This window comes from Botrytis sinoallii, assembly GCF_014898435.1.
Source record: "Botrytis sinoallii strain Bc 23 chromosome Unknown BSIN_008, whole genome shotgun sequence".
Taxonomy (NCBI): domain Eukaryota; kingdom Fungi; phylum Ascomycota; class Leotiomycetes; order Helotiales; family Sclerotiniaceae; genus Botrytis; species Botrytis sinoallii.
The window spans coordinates 825,042-847,884 of NW_024066035.1; the positions used below are offsets into that span (position 1 = coordinate 825,042).

General features: G+C 43.7%; 4 protein-coding genes across 4 annotated transcripts; 3 read left to right on the forward strand and 1 right to left on the reverse strand.

Moving 5' to 3' along the window:
• Nucleotides 1–3,683: 3,683 nt before the first annotated feature.
• Nucleotides 3,684–5,323, forward strand: EAF02_005286 (uncharacterized protein; the record flags this gene model as incomplete). Its single annotated transcript, XM_038901334.1, has 4 exons — nucleotides 3,684–3,715; nucleotides 3,807–4,692; nucleotides 4,748–5,062; nucleotides 5,114–5,323. 4 exons carry the CDS (start codon nucleotides 3,684–3,686, stop codon nucleotides 5,321–5,323), a joined length of 1,443 nt encoding a protein of 480 aa, XP_038758674.1.
• A 5,888-nt stretch (nucleotides 5,324–11,211) lies between these two features.
• On the forward strand, nucleotides 11,212–14,130 carry EAF02_005287 (uncharacterized protein). The gene is made up of 7 exons (XM_038901335.1): nucleotides 11,212–11,530; nucleotides 11,587–11,659; nucleotides 11,718–11,783; nucleotides 11,835–11,986; nucleotides 12,033–12,155; nucleotides 12,205–12,790; nucleotides 12,837–14,130. Exons 1-7 carry the CDS (start codon nucleotides 11,520–11,522, stop codon nucleotides 13,857–13,859), a joined length of 2,034 nt encoding a protein of 677 aa, XP_038758675.1. The 5' UTR covers nucleotides 11,212–11,519; the 3' UTR covers nucleotides 13,860–14,130.
• Nucleotides 14,131–14,317: 187 nt separating this feature from the next.
• Nucleotides 14,318–19,468, forward strand: EAF02_005288 (uncharacterized protein; the record flags this gene model as incomplete). The annotated part of the gene is made up of 7 exons (XM_038901336.1): nucleotides 14,318–14,785; nucleotides 14,834–14,862; nucleotides 15,048–15,096; nucleotides 15,151–15,403; nucleotides 15,471–16,446; nucleotides 16,601–19,277; nucleotides 19,310–19,468. 7 exons carry the CDS (start codon nucleotides 14,318–14,320, stop codon nucleotides 19,466–19,468), a joined length of 4,611 nt encoding a protein of 1,536 aa, XP_038758676.1.
• Nucleotides 19,469–20,090: 622 nt separating this feature from the next.
• Nucleotides 20,091–21,324, reverse strand: EAF02_005289 (uncharacterized protein; the record flags this gene model as incomplete). The annotated part of the gene is made up of 4 exons (XM_038901337.1): nucleotides 20,091–20,551; nucleotides 20,603–20,905; nucleotides 20,955–21,130; nucleotides 21,179–21,324. 4 exons carry the CDS (start codon nucleotides 21,322–21,324, stop codon nucleotides 20,091–20,093), a joined length of 1,086 nt encoding a protein of 361 aa, XP_038758677.1.
• Nucleotides 21,325–22,843: the final 1,519 nt, after the last annotated feature.

Here is a 22,843-nt window from a genome sequence, read left to right on the forward strand (position 1 = left end):
ATGTGGAGGGAAAGATTCGACGTTCCAGCTTCTGTAAGAATAGAAGGTAAGATGAACGAGATTGAACGAAGTGGGCAAAGGCCGCGGTGTGTTCGTGTTCCAATGGTGAAGGCGGCAAGTTGCGGCAAGATATGGCGACTACCCGAATCTATGATGAAAAAGAAGTTGGTAGCACAGAGGCAGGACAAGTTGTACAATATGCAAATTGAGGATAAATAACATGCACTTGTGATTTGTCCGTCAGCATTTGATACGGATGATCATGCAGAGGTTACCTACTGGATAAGTAGGTGAAGATAATCACGAAAGGTTAACAGAATACGATACGTATTGAAGTGGGGACAAGCAGGAAAAAGTCACTGTACATTATGATCCAAGTAACACGATCTCACAATTTGTGGCCGCGTATCTGGATACTGCACGTGGTGCAGTAGAAGATGTGGGAGATGTAGGGATTTGGGAATTTGATAGGCAACAATGCCAACGATTTAAAATACCGGCACTGCTTGCTGTACGATGCACCAGATGTAGGTATCATGCTTACGTGACTTCTATCTCATCGAGAGATGGCCACGAAGAACAGCCAAGTAATTGTGAGACACAAAAATGAGTGCATCATCCAGGGTCCCGATCTAGGGTGCATTAGTCTAAGGTGATTTGCTGGGGCCACCCACGAATTAATGGCTGTTCCGTCTGTACTGTAGATTTCAATACTCGTAGCGAGTTGCAGGCTGGTAACGATCGGAAAACTTTAAAATGGCGACGGGATTATCGCAAGTAAAATGGGATTCGTGATAGGTAATGATGTGAAGACATATATGTACAGTATTTGTAATGATAAAACTGGCGATCGGCCCCTGAATGTGATCCAGAAATACAGATCTTAGTGATGATCTCGGCGATGTGATACGGGTACTTCTCTAGATATTTGATTTTGTTCCCAACGGTTCGTGCCCTAAAGATAGGTATCACTAGTAGTTGGTTAGGTAGATATGCTTGAACCTGAGCTACGAGATAACGCCACGGATTTACTCCGATGTTGTCATAACAATAAGCGATCATGGTCGCGAACAATTAAGGTCTGTAGCGTATATATCACTTTTGAGTTTAACGTCAAATCCGGTCTAAAGATTGACCTACCTCGCCTACATCAGATCGGACTTCATATCAGGGAAAACTCTTGTCTTAAGCACTATGATTAGATTCATTATTACCCCATAAAGATATTACACTATATCATCTTCTATATTACGATCATAAGACGATTAAGTTACTAGAGTGAAATATGCTGGGATTCTACTTCGATACTCATTTTTCTATAGGGCTATTGATTGTTCGTCCTACGCGAGCAAAATCTACAAATGAAGGGGCTACGGGGTCATTGTATGGAAGTCAATCTATGGAATATTTTATTAATTTAAACATTCTCTCTTCTTGTGACTGTTAATATTCTTGGTCTCAGTAAGCCCTAAACACTTTCACAGCCATTGTCATTTTCGTCCTCAAGACTTTTATACCGCATGTCAAATCCCCTACTAGTTGGATTTGTTTCATCACCCTCTTGCTATTTTCACCACCCCACGACCCACAAATAAACCCCTCCCATCTATCTTTTTCTCTCCCAGACCCTCCACTCACCCATTACTCTGTACTTTGGAGATCCATATTAACAATATGGGCCGACCCATGGTAAACGTATGCAAGGATATGCAGTCTGCCACATCCACGCATCTTATTTATAATCCCTGCCGACTCATCGTAAACTCGCAAATCTCAAGATTAGCTTGCCCCTCGTTTGGTCAAAAGATATTCGGATTTTATTAGATGCCATATCGTTCGTCCACTCTAAACAACGACCCACCTGCAATTCAACCAAGATGTTGGTCAATCTGTATCTAGATACAGATTGATGCAGATTTGTAAGGCTAACTCATCCATGGTAATCCGAAATACTACTCGATATAGTTCTGATTTTCTTTCTAACAGTTTGGCTAGCTGCTGCTAGCTGCTGCTAGCTGGCAGGTTTTGCCTGTAACAAATCATAATATTAATAAAAGAGCATCGATATGATCCATACCACCCACTCATCTCCCTTGTCGATAGTGCCTTGTTCTTTCCTGCTTTGCCGCTACTACCTTGATCCTTGGCGACGGTTTGGGTTTGCCTTAGCTACGACTCTGTATCTTCCTAATCTTCGATCTCCATCCATTATTATTATCCTTAACATTTAGCCATGACAATGTCCATCTCACAGTCAAACCCAAAAAAAGAAATTATACCCAAGTCAAAGTACCGGAAACTAAAAGATCTCTCCCTTGGACTAGCTCTATAAGGCTAAGAATCTCACAGCTAAACCATCACTAGCTTGACAAGTGACGGCTCGAATCCGCTCGATCAAAAGTTAGCAGCTTAGCAGGTAGCACAGCACGATGCTGCCGCTTCCTCCCACTCATCCCGCTCCACTAACTTTACCTCTAGTCACAACTACAACTACGACCACAACTACAATTAGTCCTACTCTTCTCACGATTTACTAAATATTTCTTATTCAGCAGCTCAAATAAACTTGACTTATAATTGCGTCGACATTCTTACTTGCTTATTTTTATCTTTGCTGGCTTTCCCACCTTTGTGCTTCTTATCTTATACTCCTACAGTTATCCTATCATTTGCCTTACCAAACTTCGAGAAGCTCACCTGCCCTGTTGTGTACCTCGTTCCTCCTTCCACACTTCCACAAGCTTTTACACCGAGCGAAACCCTAATCAAGCAAGAAGTTAGAGCAAGCAGCCTTCACACTGTTACAGTCCACTGCTTCCTTCCTTTCTTCCCTCCTCCCATTCCTTCAACATCATCGAAACATTGATCTTGATCTTTGCTCACGCAACGTATCATACGAGTTTGCAATTCTTATACTTGGAATTTTCACATTCAATCTGATCAACACCGACGCAGAGTCAATTGGATTAGTTTTCGCCTTCAGTTTATGGACCTAGAGCTTTCATCTGGATTCTAAACCTCTATATACCTAGCTACAGAAAAGTTCTGATTCAAATCGAAAAAAAAGTCTCACTAGAATTAGACGGGCTTTTTCCCTCCAATCTCCCCTCTGTGTAATTCAGCCTCATTCTGATCGAATAAATATATCGGGATAGCCGCGCTCAATTCAAATTCTTGGAACGAATTTGCTGGACGTTCTCACCATTTTCGCCGCTCAAAATAAACCACATACACAAAAACCTGTGGTTGACAAAAAGGCCCACTCACGTAACGCATCGATTGCCTCACTTTGAGACCTTTTATAGGACAGTCGACAGCAATCGATCGAGTGTATATACATAGCCACGAGCCATAAAACACAAGTTCAACTTCTTTGATAATTCGATCTTCAGTCGTCAAATTTTAGCCAGAGCAATCTCGAAGGCTCGAATCCTTTCTTTCAGCCGCACACCAATTAACCGTTCTGCCTCTCATCCTCACAATCGATTTGCATTCCGGCCAGTGCTCAAGCAACACCAAAGAAATAGTACGGAAATACTCGAGCTGAGGGAGATTCGTAGATGCTTAGGTGAACAGGTGTTACGGTAGCACAAACGTCGGAACCGGAAGAGCACGATATTCCACGCATGTTTCCGAGCATCTAATCTGTTCAGATTCGAGTGAAATATTTCCCAGATCTTGCAATGGAGGGTGTGGAAAGTGGCAGTAGGTCGAGGTCAGTTTTTCTTGTCTCATTAGGACCACTGCATTCTTTTCAAGCTAATGCAAGTTCAACACAACACAAGCTGACATTCATATAATATTAGTGGCATCCTCTCCATCATGAACCGTGAACATATGGAGCGTATAAATACCGACACGAGATATATACAATCAAATCCAATGGCTGCACCACCGATTGCCAGTCCTGCGTCCGCTCGCTACTCAAATGGTGCACCATACTCCGCAGGATGGCCCAGTACTTCGCATAGCGGCTTGATATCTCCTCCAGAATCGCGGAGGACGTCGAATGACAAAGCGCACCCGCATCCACTGCAGACCAACACCCACCGACAATCATTGCCATCGATACAGGAAGCTCTCAGCAGCACTTCTACCAAGCCCGGTCCTTATCCTTCACCTGTATCCGCCTCTGCACCGCCATCGCATACGCAGAGTTCCTATGCACAATCGCAAGTGCTACCACCACCACGAACACATGAGCAGGGCGGAGGATTTCAGTCATCTCAATCGCGGCAACCTTCACCTCCGATGCCTGTTCAACCACCACCTTTCTCACGCCCAGATTTAGATTCAAGGAGCTTCGCGGAGCCCAGGAGACCATCATTGTTACATCCTTCGATTCCACCACCTCCACCTGCAAATTCATACGCGCCGCCTAGATATGAGGCTCCTAGGTATGAACAGGAGCCAAGAGCTAGTGAAAGATTTGCTGAGAGGTCAATGAATGACTATGGCCCACCATCTTCTCTACACACTCAACATCCATATGGAAACGCTCCAGCGCAACCGGTCCACCCTTCTCATCCTCCATCTCATGGGCAAGGTTACCCTCAACCAACTTATCCACCACGGGATGAAAGAGATTTAGGCGTTGCCGGATTTAAGAATTATAAGACTCAACCCGAGCCATTCAATCAGGGCTTAAAGCGACAGCTTGAGGTGTGGGATGTTGATAATAATTTAGCTCAAGTTTGTCATCCATTCTTTTTATTTTTAATCAAATTCGCTAACTAATCAACCAAAGATCAACGTTTCTAGCTCTGTTTTACAGGATTGGTCACGTCATTTCCACGCAATAAGTCAAGAACAACCACGCTCTCACATTGCAATCCCGGAAAGATCACCCGACCGCAAGGCCATTGAAGATATGTTGGTTCACGGTAATCGAGTTGTATCTTGCCTTCACCGCATGTTGGATACTGCTGTACAGCAGCAGCATGCAGCCGATGAGCAATCTCGCGGTGCCAGATTAGTTACTGATTACGATGATGAGAGCATCTATGGCGATGATAGACACCATCAAAATTTTGGTGGACCAGATAACAAAAAACGTCGAGGAGTACGTATTCACTCAATTTGACATGTACAAAAGTTTCTAACAATTGAATAGCGCGCTGCTCCACCAGGCAGATGTCACAGCTGTAACAGAGCGGAGACTCCCGAATGGAGACGGGGGCCAGATGGAGCCCGTACGCTTTGCAACGCATGTGGGTTACATTATGCGAAACTTACCCGCAAAAACACGATGAAGCAGTCACAAGGTTCAACTGGATCATCACTTCGACCCAAATCTTCGGAGGATCATTCACCACGGTCATAACCTTTGCAACAGTACCTACTAAGTGAAAGATATATCACCAAAGCACAAATCTAATGTATAAAGTATTCAGCGTTACAGAACATGAAGATCTTTAGCGATCGTCATCATGGAGTTACGGAGAGTTTTGATCGGAGGATCACGGGAATAGGAAAAGTCGCATAATTACACGTCTTTCAGGGCGGAGAGAACACATATTGGTTTTATTCGAGGGTCACGCATACCAGGGGCATTTTGGCATTTTGGTACCCACGTTCAAAGAAAGACTTTTATTTAGTTTTGGTAGCAGAAGCATATGGAAATTTTGCTTCCAGGCGTTTTGGTTTGATTTTGATAGCTACGGCTATGGGTACAACAATGAGTTTTGACTCTGGTTTGGCATCTGCATAAGATGGCGTTTTTTTATATTCCCACTTACCAGATGTGGATTTTTGAGTAGCACTGAAATATGTGGATATCTCGGATCGTGGGATCTGGACTTGGGCTGGGATATCATTTTATACCATTTTACACCATTTTTTTTATACCTATTGCTTGTCTTTTCTACAATATATGATTTTGAGCACCCGGTTTCTGGAAGACGCGCACATTCTGTTATTGGATTTCTTTTCAGGGGAGTCATCATCATGTGGATACCTAGGTACATTCATTAAGATCGAGCTAGGCTTACGGTGGAGGCGGGAACGAAGCCAAGTAAGGACACACATTGTGGAATAGGCTGGGCTGGCTTGGATACTTCAAGAATTGTGAGATTCGGTAGCAGGGGGGATGATCCAAATCCAGCCAAAAGGCATGCATCTCAGCGGACGTTGTTCGGAGGCATAGCGTAGAAGTGGCTGGATAGAAGGGGACGGAAGGGCCGGCTGATCTTGCATCTGAATCTGATCTGATCTAACTCTGATCCTAAGCTCTTAATTGCTTGTCAGATGAATGGTCTACGGATCGTAGATGGTCTTAGTGGTGTACAAATATTTTTCAATGTAGTTACAATCAAATAGGCTGGAATAAATCAGGAGACAGTATTGGACAGAGCAAGACCAGACGGCAATGAAAGAAATCAAGATAATATCTACAAATTTTCCGCTGCCTCATCCATTTTTGTGTATGCACTATGCGCTGTGCGCTGTATTGTGCTGTGTCGTGTTGTATTATGGGTTTTATTCGAAGTTTTTGTGTATGGGAAGGTAAGGTGGGTATCTGTTTGGTAGTGATTATACTCACTGGCCTCGATCGTCAGCATATGTGAGACAGGGCTACAGATCGATCCTTTTGAGGCGTTGGGGGATGTGCGCATCGTGAATACAAAAATGGAGCCAAACTTGGGGGACAGGACCAAAGCGGCGGGTCCTAGTTCCTTTAACACTGGCGTACGTGCGATTTCGCCGACTGGGGTAGGTATGCAAGCTTGCTCACTTATTGAAAAAACCATGAACATGTGAAGCTAAGAAGCTAGGGTAGTTGTGATGGTTGTGATGGTATAGGCGATGATCACGTGTGGGCGAGGGGGGTGGAGATCGAGAATTTGAGCGCGCAGGGTATGGCAGGGGGGTGATACGAACTCTATAGAATGTACTCCGTGCGGAGAGTTATTGATATGTTGTAGGTACCGTATATGGTTGTTACCTGCATGCGCTTCGATAGTCGATTTCTGCAGTTTTTCTAGGGGAAATGAAAATGGCCGTGTACATGTTGATTGCAGATTGGGCTTGGATACTACGTCACTTCACTCACTAAAGCTGTACGATTTGGTGAGAATTTATGGCTACGATAGTGGAAGGGAGTTAGAGCGCAGTGTAATGATACCTAGATATCTGCAAGCTCTGCAAGATGCATTGCAATTACTTGGTTGTCAGAGAAATGTTACTTGTGTGCAAGTAGATGTCTGAATTTCCTGATTTATGGACACGATTGGTTGGAATGATCGAAGTAGAACATGTACACTAGATAGTATCATCGTGCAGATTCTTGATTGTCAGATGCTGTGTGTTCACGAATGAATACGTATCGGTGGACTTATAGATCTCTGAAGTGACGTTCAAAGACCACTTGGATATACAAGCATGATTAGCCAGTTGAGAATAGAACATTCTAACTGAGACCAGTCTTTTTCAAGGAGTCATAATTCTGTATGACTTGAGTGACATTCTCATATTAAAACGAGAAGGCTTTATAAGTATAATATTGACGTGCGTACACGGCATCGTGTTGGAGAGACCATCATGACGATAGTAAATGCTAGATATGTACACAAATTTGATACCGATGCACATGCAGTTTTAGCTGTGCGTGTGACGTTGGGTTTCGAGGATATCGGTATATACATTGGTAATTATGCGCATATCCGGATGATGGGCTGCAGAAACGGAGAGGCGATAAAGCTTTATTTTTCTGATGTATGTAATGGGATCGATCGGATCGGAGAGGAAGATTCTGTGTGAGTGATGTGCTGTGGTTTTAATGTTGTGATATGATCTAGTAGGGTTAGGAAAATAGGTGAGGGGTAGAATGGTAATTGCTAATAGGAAATTATGTAGTGAAGGGCTATATCGGCTTGTGATGAAGGAGGACCAAAAAATAAAGAAGTTTGGGTCTTGTATTCGCAACTGATTCGTCTGGATAATAGGAAACAACCAAAGCTAATGGACAGGAAAAGTTCCATGAAAATGTGTACACCAATGATGATTCCTTCGCACTTGACACTCAAGTAATTGCCAATCAACACTTTTTCATCGAACTCTTATCAAACCCAAGTGCGATAAACACCAAACAAAAAGAGTTGAGGGTCTCGGATATGAAGGTACACAGCATACATCGTACCTGGGCATATCTACTTGGATAAGCCACACTCAGCGAAGCTATGTAAATTACACCTGAGACTACACACACACTCGCGTATTATACCTGCACTCTCGCATATGCTTTGTAACTTCAGGAAATTAAACGTGATTCTGTAGGCTCCCTAAGTGCAGATGCAGATGAACACGAGGTTTATCGTATGTGTAGAGACGGTTAGGTGCGAAGCCGACAATCTGCATCAGGTGGGAACACGTGTCGGCGGAATTTGCGGAGACTTCGGAAGACTTTGAGATCGGGGATCTGAGTTCGTGCCACTTAGCGTTGTACAGAGATACGGTATGTTTGCTTGGGTGGTGATTTGAGAGGATCAAACTGAGTAATGAACACACTCGTGATCTACTTTGATAGATGTAGTGGATTTTTCTCGGAGATCCGGAATTTGCACTAAATCAATTATAGATTCTCCGGGTGCATACATCTAGCGGTTGCATTGAAGCAACATGTAGGTCGATCTGAATGTATTTCCCACAGTAGATCAGTAGTAGCTGACAGAAGCATTCCGGTAGGGCATCAAATCCTCTTCTGGCCATGGATCTTCGACTCTGACAGTTCCATGATTCATGGTGGTATACAGTGTATCTAAACAGTACAACTTGATCTTTCCAAGTGTTAGTATAATATCAGTCGACATTGTGTAGATTTAGTTTCAGATTTTACTAGATATACATGTAGTACCGGTGCTACTTTGAAGGTTCCTTCGCCTAAAGTTGATTGACTCTTCGTGTCTTAGATCGTTTGTCTCGGATCTAAGACTTCGACGTGAGTAATGGTCGTCCCCATTGTTGAACTAGTAAGAATCTAATCTGTCATAGTGATGTGCATCTTGGATCTACCCTTTGAACTGACTTCAAGGGCAGTGACAGCTAACAACTCAAGAGCGCTCTTAGCATATTAGAGAGGAAGCATATCAACGATATCTCTCGCTGCACCATCTTCGATTGCCATGGGTAGCTTGGGCAACAAGTTTGGTTTGACTTGGCATTATTTGAAATTAATGATGTTGTCTTCCGAGACCTTATCTCCGCCTCATCTTGGTACTTACTTGCAGTTGGTTGTACACTATAGAACAATCCAATCTTCAGGGTATCGAGATCATTTAGACGTGAATTCTAAATACTTTGACAGGAGAGTAAATCCGAGACTCATATTATTTACGTGAATACTTTCTAACACGATTGATATATCGCATTGTGCTGAGAATGAATAGCCTGGAAAGCGTCGATCATCTGGTTCATCCTAGCACCAGAGTTGTCGATACACTAAATCCCACCAGGCTGGTAGCTTCCGTGCATACTAGATGCTGTCAAACATCTGGGCTGTGGGTATCTGAGACATCTTTCGATGCTTTTCTGAGCCTGAATTACCAAAAGCCAGATAGAAAGAAGAGTGATGATTTCGGGATTACGAAGTTGTTATTGAACGCACAAAACGAACTGTTTTAATCACTTGAAATTTTGAACATGGCTCGAGAAACTACTCATACAAGAAACGAATCATACAGAATTTTCCCTGAATTTACAGGAACTCAAGGTACAACGGATTGAATGCAAGATTGGTATCAGAGAATGAAATTTTGGCACAGTGAGCGTCGCAGTTTTACGGGGAAATCAATTCACGCTACGTGTTTTAGAGCTTCTCCCACAAACATACGCCAGAGTCAGTGATAAAAGCCTGTCAACCAACTTTATAGGAGAGGCAACTTGCAAATATTACTAGCAATGCCTGTGGCAGTTGACAGAGAGCAGCGTGAGTTGCGCACCAGTGTAAAGGAGCATATGAGCTGAGATTCCTAAGTGTGTGGACAACGCAGTCGCGCCTTACAGATATGTACTCATTGTACTAGAACAATCAAGTGGGTAAAGATTGATCGAGCGACGATGCAGTAAGTGGTTATTTCAAGCTGGAAAGAAAGTCGACTTTTGAATGATAATCATATCAGAAGATGAGATGGATATTCGTGGGGTCTATTGTTTCAGATCATTGACTAATGAATTGATGAACCATGAAGATTTGACATATGTATATCGGTTCTTGAATATCGGTTCTTGAATATCGGTTCTTGAATATCGGTTCTTGAATATCGGTTCTTGAATATCGGTTCCTGAATATCTGCAATCTCCTCGCATGTATCGATTCGGCTAGAATTTCCCAAGGTGGTTCTCACATGCCATAATTGGTATGAACTGCCTTTTGAGGCTGATGGGATATCTGTGAAAAGGATTAGGATTGATCCCTAAATTTTCTTCTCTTCCGGAAAACCATATCTGCCGTGCTGTACACTCTAAAGGTTGTTCAGGCGTGATAGCATTGGGGGAAACTCTACTCTGCAGCCTAAGCACTTGCCTGGGAGACAGAACGATTGTCATAAATCAAACGTAACTCCCGTCGTTAAACTCATAGTTCAAGGCGGAGTCACCAGCATTTTACGTCTTCGGTTGACAAGCATAGACGGAACCAAGCCTGAATCTCGAAGAAATATCCGACAATCTATATCGTCTCATCATAATGATGCGTTGGCGAATTCGAAAGGCCCAGAGCCGATAATTAGCTATTCCTTGATAGCTACAAACGGAGTGACCACCTATAGAGCTCGTACTTCAGGAGTCTCGATTTGGGCTTGAACGTCTCAGAAAAACCTCTATTATATCATATCGGCTGAAGAGGAAATCGCAATCTTGAGTGTAGTGGTTGAGAGTCGAATTCCAAGAGCATTTCGCCGCCGTCCTAGTTCCTACTGAGTTGAGACGTGACTGAAAACGTAGATGAAAAAGTGATATGAGTATCTAGTATTGAATGGCATTCAGAAGGGATTCGATGGTACCGTAACAAAAAGCGTACGATGTATCCAATTCTTGTGGTAATAGCACCTGCGACCAATTGAATTCAATCTTCAGTTGATTTGAAGCATCAGCCACACTAGCCACAAGAGGCTCATGCAACCTAACCTAAGGAGGTTATCCTGCTGAAGCGCATCTGCCCAGACTTCGAGACCGACACCCCACTGTACTATCACAATTAGTAAACAGCCTTACAAATACATCGTACGCTAAATTGATCTCCCGTTGAGGCTGTCGAGTTTTTCTTCGGAAAATCTGTTGGAAGCATCAATGAGGAGAAAGAAGCCATTGAATACCTTTTCTTAAGGGCAAATTTCAAGTCCCATATTGTAAATCTTACAACTGATAAGGATTGAGGGGATCATGAAGCTGTGATAACGCCATACAAAGTGGGGGCATCGAGTCCTGGATATAAGGATATAAGGAATATCGCAACGCATTGGCAATCAATTGCGAATTTTCCACTATCCTGACAAACTTTCCGTGTGTCGATCGAGTCTTGAGATATGGGTCTTCTGTAAGTATTCGCGGCTCCAGACTCAACATTCAATTAATGCTAATATGTGCTATAAGTGCATTAGGAACACCACTTGAGTGGCCGGAAGCCAAACAGAATGCACAAACAGTCAGAGAATGGGGCATACAGGTACGACTCGAAGGGCTGATTACATGACGAAAGACGTTGCTCATAAGATTCAATATAGCAACTACTAGCAATATGGAATCGAGCGAAAGGAAAAGAGCGAGATGCCCTACTATGGGGTGACGAGGTCAGCACATACTCATTCATGGATGGAAGATGGTCGCTAAAACGTTTCCAGGTCGAATATTTGGTTGTGAACTACAAGGATGATGATGAGAAAGTAACCTTGTCCTTGAGACAGGCAGATATCTTGACCGCGTTAGCCCAAGATGAGGAATTGCGTACGAATGGAGGATGCGTACCAGCATTACAAGACGTCACTAATACCAAGTGGGTCTATCAGATTAAGTTGAGGGAAAACGCTAACAATCCCAAGGGGTAGCGCGTTACCGGTTTTCCATCCCGAATTCGGACGGTTTATGCTTGAAGCTACACCTGGGAGACCTTGGGGGATCGGGTTCAAGGACTTATTAGACGTCGAACCTAACATGAAGTGGAGGTGTGTTAAACAAACTTGAAAGCGAGTCCATGGAGCTGATGTTGTGAAGGCGTAAGCTTGCTAAAGAGCACATGAATGCTGAAGAGTATCCAATCACTTTGACGACCTATCCTCGATTAGGATCACCCGGCATATTCACGTCCCCTTTCTTCCCACCTTCTGGAGAGAAGTTACGGTCACAATTCGTTCCTGATGAGATTGCTAATCCACACATTCGATTTCCTACTCTGGCAGCCAACATTCGTGCAAGAAGAGGCCGGAAAGTTCAGGTAAATGTACCAGTGTTCAGAGATGAAAACACTTCATGGCCTTGGAAGGATCCGACTGTCAATTATGACATGCACAATTGGCCAGAGGACGATGATGTTCGGAATGGTGCTGCTCCTGACAATTTTATTCACATGGACGCAATGGCTTTTGGCATGGGCAGCTGTTGTTTGCAAATTACCTTTCAAGCCAAAAATATCACAGAAGGGAGACGGATGTATGATCAATTAAGTCCTCTGGCTCCGATTCTCCTCGCCTTAACTGCAGCAACTCCAATCTACAAAGGCTTTTTAGCCGACACGGATGTCCGATGGAATCAGATCAGTCGGGCTGTAGACGATCGAACTCCAGAAGAGTTAGGAGAGAAGGTTAGTGGAGCTACACTCAATACATGCACAACACTAATCCTGGTAGCCCCTTTTACATGATCGATGGCGCATACCCAAGTCACGCTATGCCTCTAATTCTACGTATATTTCGGAAGATTCGCGGTTACGCAAAGAGTACTTGGACCCAGATCTTGTAACCGATCCTGAAGTCAAACAAGAGCTGATGAACGGAGGCATGGATGACCGATTAGCTACTCACTTTGCCCATCTTTTCATTCGTGATCCAATTGTCATCTTTGCTGAAGATTTGAAAGAACTTGACCTCTCCAAGACGGATCATTTCGAGAACCTTCAGTCAACTAATTGGCAACATATGCGTTTTAAGCCGCCGCCAACAGGAAACGACATTGGCTGGAGAGTAGAATTTAGGCCAATGGAAATTCAGATCACTGATTTCGAAAATGCTGCCTTTTCAGTATTCATTGTACTCATCACGCGAGCTATCCTCTCCTTCGATCTCAATTTTTATATACCTATCACTAAAGTAAGTGAAAATATGGAAACGGCACATGCACGAGATGCAGTCTTGGAAGAGAAGTTTTACTTTCGAAAGAATCCATTTCCAACTCGTGCGCCGCGACCATATTCCTCGAATGGTGGGGCGTCTGGTAGAGCATCGGGTACCAACACTCCGCTCAGTATTTCAAGGCCACCTACACCATCTGGCCCCGTGGAAGATGAATACGCCCCTATGTCCATCGACGAAATTATGAACGGCAGCAAGAGTGATTCAGAAAATAACTTCCCAGGCTTAATTCCATTGGTCGAATTATATCTCGACAGTGTCAATATTGATGTACAGACCAGGTGTGAGCTAGCCTCTTATTTGGATTTGATCAGAAAAAGGGCAGACGGAAGATTGTGGACAGCAGCGAAATGGATAAGAAATTTTGTTGCGAGTCATGAGGATTACAAGAAAGATAGTGTCGTAAACGAAAAGATCAACCATGACCTGATAAAGACAGTCATTGAATTAGGAGAAGAATGCACAAAGGGCGTCAAAGATGTGGAGAAATTTCTGGGTCGGGAGAGATGTGGGGGCTGCTGAAGAAGCAGACAGTATTAAAGCATAAATAGCATTAGAACGATAGTCTTGGGCGACAGGATGTCTGGTCACAATTATTAAGGTTGGCCTCCATTAGTCGAAATCTATGGGATTAAATTCATTTCTTACCACACCTAAATGCCACTGCAACACCCAACAAAAGCATATCATATTGAGAATGTCAGCTTTCTGTGTTCAATGAGGTATATCTCAAGCGTCAAATAGGACTGGGAACCCCCATTTATTTTTCTAATACATCTCTTTAGACGAGATACCAATAACAAATATACAACTCGTAACTTATATCTTTTTAATAAGTCTCTGGTACTCAGAACTGATACCCACTAGCTACCTACCTGGATTAGTCAGCCAACTGTCATGAAGCTTTGGCTGCCCTCATAGGCATTTTCAACATTTCTTGTTGGAATGGGGAATGTCGTACAAATATAAAAAAATGACAAATGAAGGTCCATAAATTCCCAAAATGGACAACTATACGCGGAAACAAGAAACCCCGGTCGCAAAAACGAACACCTCATCCCATTCGCGACTCTCCATCTCGCAAACCCACATCGCTCCTCCACTGCTCGTTACTTCCAGTTAGGTTTTTTAGTCTAACTAATCGTTTTCTCTCTTCGGCTTGTTTCGGGAATATGGAATACCATTCTGGACCTGACCCTGACCCGAATACTGGTGGTAGCCTTATCGATGGTCGAGACGGGATTGAAGGGGATCTGATTGCTTTGACGTCTGGGGAAGGACTTAATGAGACTGTAGAGGATTTATGTAGTGATACTTCAGGGTCGAATGTTGAAAATGAGGATGAGGATAGCACTGCAGGGGAGAAGGGAGAGAACGTGATAGTAACACCGAGAACATACCAACTGGAAATGTTGGAAGAAAGTTTGAAAAGGAATGTCATCGTTGCAGTGAGTATGTCTTATAGTATTGGTAGTACCCGGTGCTAAGAGTCGTAGATGGATACAGGAAGTGGCAAGACACATGTGTAAGTCTTTTCTTACCTTGGAGTCAAGATTGGAATCTATGGAGAAGAGATTGAGTTCCAGCTTTTATACTATAGACAAGGTATTTTGAAATCGAGTACTGGTAGACGGTGGTGTCCACATCATGAGTCGCAGGCATGTTTTTGCTTCCAGGAGCTTATTATAACCTGACCATTCGATCATTTAGGGCCGTTCTCCGAATGCTAGCGGAACTCGAGCGGATGAAGCCCGACAAGGTGGGAAGAAAGTTGTAATTCCTCGTTGTTCTCTTCCTGATCTTGTTATTGCAGATGATATGGTTTCTTGCGCCTACCGTTGCGCTCTGTACTCAACACCACGAATATCTCCAGCTGAATATTCCTTCGGTTTTGATCAAACTGCTTATTGGTGCTGATGGTGTGGATCGATGGACGGAGCAGAGACAGTGGGATGCGATCTTAAAGGATGTCAAAGTAGTCGTATCTTCCTATCAAGTTCTCTTAGATGCCCTTACACACGGATTCGTACGCATGGGACGTCTCTCGTTGATTATTTTTGATGAAGGTGAGTATCATGCACGTCACCACTTGCTCAGCAAGACATCTTCTCAAACTCCGCTAAATGATTATAGCACATAATTGTGTAAATAAAGCGCCAGGGGCTAAGATTATGAAATCTTTTTATCACCCGTACAAATCAAGATCCCCGATTCCTCACATTCTGGGCCTTTCGGCCAGCCCTGTCATGAGATCTAGTCCGCAATCGTTGAGTGATATCGAAGAGACTTTGGATGCCGTTTGTTGCACGCCAAAGTTACATCAAGCAGATCTTCAACTTCGAGTAAAGCTGCCACTGCTATCTATTATCTACTACACCCCAGAGTTGACCATCATCATGACGAAGACTGTGGCGAGCCTAAGAAATGTTGTGCAAAGTCTCAACATTTTCGAAGACCCTTACGTTTTGACACTAAAGAGGAGTGATGGCGACAAAAGTCAACGTGAGCTAGCAAAAGTACTCAGGAGCTTCAAGACATACAGCCAAATTCAATTGAAGTCAATTAACAAAACTAGCAATGAGATTATTCTTGTTGAGCTAGGCCCCTGGGCTGCAGATTACTATATCTCAGCAGTGGTGACGAGATACTTGAAGGCAATGTCGGCAAAAGACACTTTCACTGTTGAAGATTTACCAGCTGCCGAGAAGCTATATATCGCCAAGGCTCTCAGACAAGTCGAAATCTCTCCTTCAATTCTCTCAGATACAGACAAAATTTCTAACAAGGTTGAAAAGCTATTGGAAATAATTGTGCAACAGAAGCCTCCATTTTCCGCTATCATATTTGTCCAAGAAAGAGCTACGGTCTCTGTGCTAGCCCATCTATTATCGCATCATCCATTGACAAAAGAGCGTTTTAGGATTGGGACTATGGTTGGTACATCCTCACACAGCAATCGTACAGACCAAATAGGAGAGCTTGTAGATATCAATCAACAAAAAGACACTTTGTCAAGTTTCAAGAGTGGAAAGATTGATATCCTTATTGCCACGAATGTGCTGGAAGAGGGAATTGATGTTCGTGCCTGCAATCTGGTGATATGCTTTAGGTCAGTTTAATGGAATGTCTAACATGTCACTCCTAGACGCTATGTATAGATATATCATCTTTCGCGTCTTCTTCATTTCCCCACGCAGCCTTGGTACCGCATTGTACCCCGCCACATCCTTTCACAGGCAATTACTGACTCCCTGATGAAATAGTAAACCGGCAAATCTCAAATCTTTCATACAAAGAAGAGGGCGGGCGAGACAACAAGACTCCAAGCTTATTCTTCTTGATGCTGCAGGCGATAAAGTAATAAATTGGCCTGAGCTTGAACGAAACATGCGAGAGGAGTACGAAAAGGAAATGCGAGAATTACAGCATATCTACGAAATTGAGACAGCTGATGAACAGTCGGAGGACGACAGGGTCTTGCGAATAGAAAGCACTGGTGCCCAATTAGATCTTGACAGCGCTTTGGCACATCTCTATCATTTCTGTTCAGTTTTGACAACAAAAGATTTTGTTGACCTCAGGCCGGATTTTATTTACTCCTCAAGTCTGGGATCTGGACATGTTCGGGCAAAGGTCATTCTGCCTGGATCAGTTTCTCAAAGTCTGCGGGTTCATAGAAGCCGCAGATCGTGGTTGAGTGAGAAATCAGCTGCAAAGGATGCAGCTTTTGAGGCTTATTTAGCATTATACAAGGGGGGTTTGGTGAATGATAATTTGCTACCCTTAATGGTGCACGACAAAGTCATCGATGAGTTGACTTCAAAGCCCGTGGATACTCGCGCGTCTCTTCTGGAGGTGAAGGAGAGATTAAATCCATGGGTTGACATTGCTAGAGCATGGCAAGAGGCAGAACACCATGCTGGAATCGTTCGCACATCGATTATGAGCTTTAATGGGATAAAGTTGGAACTTTGTCTTCCCATTGAGCCACCAGCAATACCTCCATTGAAGCTTTATTGGGATTCTGATACTGAGTTTTTTGTTGACTTTACAAATGATGTCGAGATTGGCACTAGCGAGAATATGTTGGCGCAGGCGTTGAACGATACCAATCTACTGTTATCGGATCGTGGTCGTAAAGTTCATATCCAGTCACGTCGAACAGTTGTGCAATTTATCTTGCTTCAAGATGCGGGCTCGCTCAGTTCAGATTGTGTTCCAGTTGATCCTAATGGTAATATTAACAACACGGGATTTATCAGAGAAGTCGGCAAACTAGAATCGCCCTATGTCTTTGAAAAATGGTTGCCTAGTAAGCCACCGATTAATCAAGTCAAGAACCCTTATCCAGACTATTCAGATGCCCCGGAAGATGTTCCACATCTAGCTGTGGTTAAAGTAAGTCGTCGTGCAGACTTTTTGCACAAGGTACAGAATGAAAAACCCTCATCCTCTTCGAAACAATATTCCTCTGTCCTACCTGCTTCTAGATGTGTACAAGATGTGATGCCTGCACAGTTGTCTCAATTCGGTATGATGATTCCTTCCATCACACATCACATTGAGGTGCAACTCGTCCTAGACCGTCTATCCAGAACCATCCTCAAAGATCTTGAAATCAGCGACCGGAGTCTTATACAGACCGCTCTCACACATGCTAGTTACTCATTAGATTCGAATTATCAACGCCTCGAATTTCTAGGCGACTCGATTCTCAAACTGTGTACATCGGTACAGTTGGTTGCAGCGCATCCAGATTGGCACGAAGGATATTTGTCGGCTATGAAGGATCGTATCGTGTCCAATTCACGGTCATCAAGAGCGGCGGCTGAACTTGGTCTGGATGAGTACATAATGACCAAGAAATTCACGGGTGCAAAATGGCGTCCAATGTATGTCGAAGATCTGGTCGTCCCAGAGCCAAAAACCAGAGAAATGTCTTCCAAAATCCTTTCCGATGTTGTAGAAGCGCTAATCGGCGCATGCGTGGTCGATGGCGGAATTCCCAAAGCCCTCAAATCTCTACAATTATTCTTCCCCGAACTCGACTGGCTCCCTCTAGAAACCCGACAAATGTCACTCTACCAACAAGCTCCCGATAATCTCCACCTCCCCATCACTCTCTGCCCCGTCGAACACATCCTCGGCTACACCTTCACCAAAAAATCTCTCCTCATCGAAGCCATGACGCACCCCTCGTACACCAGCGGCACGCAATCTCTCGAGCGCCTCGAATTTCTCGGCGATTCCATCCTCGACAACATCATCGTTACCGCCATGTGGTCGCACCCCACCCCCCTCTCCCACTTCCACATGCATCTCCTGCGCTCCGCGCTCGTCAACGCGGATTTCCTCGCTTTTCTCTGCATGGAAATGAGTATCCACCAAAACGTCACCCACCTCACCGAAGAAAACAATCACCACATCCACGAAACACACTCGCGCCGCCGAGTCTCCCTCGTGAGTTTCCTCCGTCATTCCAGCGTATCTTTCTCTATCTATCAAAAAGAAGCTCTGGCGCGCCATGCGGAATTGCGCGAACAGATTCTCGAGGTGATATACACCGGGGATAGATTCCCCTGGGCCCTGTTATCGCGATTGGATGCGCGGAAGTTTTTCTCCGATATGATTGAGAGTTTGCTGGGCGCGGTATGGATTGATAGCGGCTCGATGGAGGTATGCACGCAGTTATTGGAAAGAATGGGGGTTCTTAAATACATGCGACGGATTTTGAAAGAGGGAGTGCGGATTATGCATCCGAAGGAGGAGTTGGGCATCGTGGCCGATGCTGAAAATGTCAAGTATGTTTTGCGGCGTGAGAAGATGGGGGGAGATGCTACGAATGCGGATGATGATGCAGATGCGGATGATGATGCAGATGGAGAAGTGCGCGTGGAGTATCGATGCACGGTATTTGTGGGCGGGGAAGAGATAGTAGAGGTGGGGGTGGAGTGAGGAAAGAGGAGATTCAGGCGAGGGCTGCGGAGGAGGCGGTGCGGATTTTGAAGGCGAGGGGTCATGGGAGGGGGAACGCGGGGGAGGGGGAAAAGAGAAAGCTTCTTGATGGACAAAGAGTGTCTACAAGGGGAGGAGGAAAAATTGAGGGGGAAGATAGGATGGATCTTGATTAGCTTGTTTCTTGATATCGGGTTACTAATTGTGGATTACCGTTGACACTACTACCTGGGTATATATGTTGTCTATATATAATCATAAGATAAAACATCAAATGAAATAGTTCAATGGATACATTTTTTTGAATTTCCAGGTTTTTTAAGAAATGAACCAAAAGACTGGCAACAATGCTGAAAAGCTTCCCGACTGTTAAAAAGTCTCCGGGACGAGAATATCACGAAGAACCCAAGTATTCACCTGGGAGCCAAGATCAACAAATGATCATCATATTACAGTATCATCTATGTGGTGATTATGCCAAGCGAGCCGCCAGTTCTTGGGAGTGCAGCACTAGGAATAGGGGGCCGGATTGCCATATCCTTATCAAGATCTAGATGGCATCGAGATGATAGATTAATGCAATGTAGAGTTCAAAATCATATGCCACATGACGGGTTGTTATTGGCATGCACGTTTCTGCGGCACTTTGGCAAATAATTGTAAATTATAGAGTCTATATCTTTAGTAGGTAGCTAACAATAAGACGGATGGTTCAGACACATTCCGCCTTCTCTTTACCATTTTCCTTCTCGTATTAATATGTCGTAATTGCAAAGGACCGCTGTATCTTGGATTGTACTAAGAGGTCTCCAGCTTCGATAACCAATTGATGATCATCATAGCTTGAACCATTGCAACTTTCTCTCCATATCTTTCTCCGTCAATACTACTTGCCTGGATAGTTAGATTCCAAAGTCGAAGGATATCCATATGTTTGTCAGGGGCAATTTTGTTTAGCTCGTCCTGGTATTTCCATATCTCCATATTTCCCTCATTACCGGATTCCTTTGAAACGCCATAGGCAGTAGGACCAAGAAGAAGTATCGGAATATTGCGTTCAGCGCCGTTGGTAATACCTATCCACTCATTTATTGAATCGATGGAGAATTTCATATCGTGGGAATATTTATGGCCAAGAGAAAAGATTACCGGAGTAGGTCGCCAAGGATCTGGTTTTTGGTATGCTAATGACTTAAAGGTAGCTGTAGCGGCGGACGAAGCAGGTGTAGTCGTGAATGGTATGTAAGCATGGGGGATTCCTAAATTTTATGTTAGAGTGCTGTCCTACTGAGAATTCAACTAAATCCTACTTTGACAAGCGTATGGGCTTCCTTTGGGGTCATTTGCTTCGTTTTTAACGACTTCCTCGGAGTTCTTCACAGAATATCCGAGACAATTATTGTCCAAGAATTGAGCATCGCATTTACATGCAATCCGCTCATCATCTGTCATCAACCATTCTTGAAGGCCGCCATGCGATATATCCTCTCTTAGAAAGACATTAATAGCAGCATAGATAGTTTGCGCAGTCTCATCACCAAGGAACACAATAGCGCTAAATCTTTCGAGTATCATGCATATTTCGGCAGTCGAAAACCATCGATATGTGCAATCTATATGGATGAGTGGCATTCTCAAACATGGGCAAGAGTGGGTTCTCACCTTTGCCAACATATGGTTCATCGAATCCATGTCTACCTCCACTGCTCAAAGCTTCGAGGAGCGTTGCTCTGTTTTTGCAGAAGGGTGAGACGTTCGATTTGGTGGGGTATGGTACATGATAGATATCTGATTGTATGATTCCACAGTCTTTGCTTCCTAGATACTGTTTGATGGCACTTCTCGTAGTTAGACTAGCTATATCCTTGCTCAATTGAAGACATTACCTTTCTCCAGGCTCAATCACCTTCGGTTTAGATGAGACCACGACATTCTCCGATACAAATCCCTTGAATGGAGACCAGACTGCATAAATGAAGACAAATACGACGAGACATATGCCTCCGAGACGGTAGTTGCTTGAAGAAATCATTATCAACTTAATTAAACTTAATTTTTGGAAGATATTTGAAGCTGCAATTGACGATAATTTCATCGAAAGGATCTTGTCATTCTGGTACTATTGGGTTCTTGATCGAGAAAGAAAAGAAAGATTGACGTTGAGGCGGGCAGGTCACCCATCGGGTAGTTGCATCTTCCTGATTGAGTTATCAAATCGTTCCTTCCCCGTTTGTTATTTTTGTGACACGCCAAAAGGGCGTCATGTTTCATGGTGGATGATATCAAATTCACAGTTTGGATAAGAGCAACAGTTTGACAGAACCGCCAAAACTTTGGACGGCTCGCTTCTTATACCGGAACTCCTTCATCCTTCTTTCTTCAATCTCCATTCTCCATTCTCTGTTCTCCATCACTGTTTCCCATTTTCTAGTTTTGATCAGGACGATCTTGCAGAACAAAGTAGAAATGTCAAAACTGTACCAAGTCGCTCTTTACATAGAGAGACTTCAGAATGAGTCCTCAATTCAATACCCCCTCATTTGTCTTTTGCTCTTTTGCTTTTTCCGCAGATAATATTGGCGTGAAAGTCTAGACTGTAGGTGTGTCACGTGTTTCATGGCCCCTCCACTTATTCCATTTATCCATCTCCACATCAGATGGAACCTCAGAAGAGCCCAAGGAAAGGTCGAGAGAATAAAGATGTATTCCAAGACTCAGCTCATTCAAAAGGCAAAAGTCTATCTGCCTACCAATTTCTTGTCAATCCCTCTCTCTTTATTTCTCCGCCAATTATAATGGCCAGCATACTTCCCGCAAGTATCCGTCAGATTGAGTTTTCCGGATTTGTCCATGGTTCAACATCCGAGGTAATATCGAGGCTTGATGTATAGAATATGGCGACATGCATGTTGTGAAAAGAAGATTGGCATCTTTCTTCCCAAGACCATTAGGTTGACTCAGCTGTCAATGCCAATAGTACAATACCAAGAACAGATAGTAAGACGCACACAACATAAGACCATTCTAAGCATGACTACCGTATAGGAAATTGAGAAGATCGTCGTGACTCTACACACCCACAGTGTGTCCTATTATCATTTTGCCGGTTTTCAGCTAGGAAACGAGCAGGACAAGATATCTAGGTAGGTACCTATAGATGGTGTAGTTGACGATGGTGGATGTTGTTGAACGCGATGTGTAAGTTCAGCAAGCCAAAGAAAGATCCGAAATACCTTTCGAGCAAGGGCGGGGAAATGTTCAAGGACAAACAGCGTTGCAACGTGGGTGATATATGGTGCATCGTCGGTAAGGTTATCTCGGTCGTTCGGAAACAAGGGGGATGATGGGGGGATGATGGGGGGAGCGTTCGGTACTCAGAGACACACATCCATCCATACATCCATACACACATGCCTAGTCTTCTTCCATTTGCTGCAGATTTATCTCGTACCGGTAATATGGCACTTTCATATGTGATGAGAACATGACTACCTATTAATTCCATCTAATCATCGTACATGTGCACACGATCAATTTTCAATTAGAGAAAA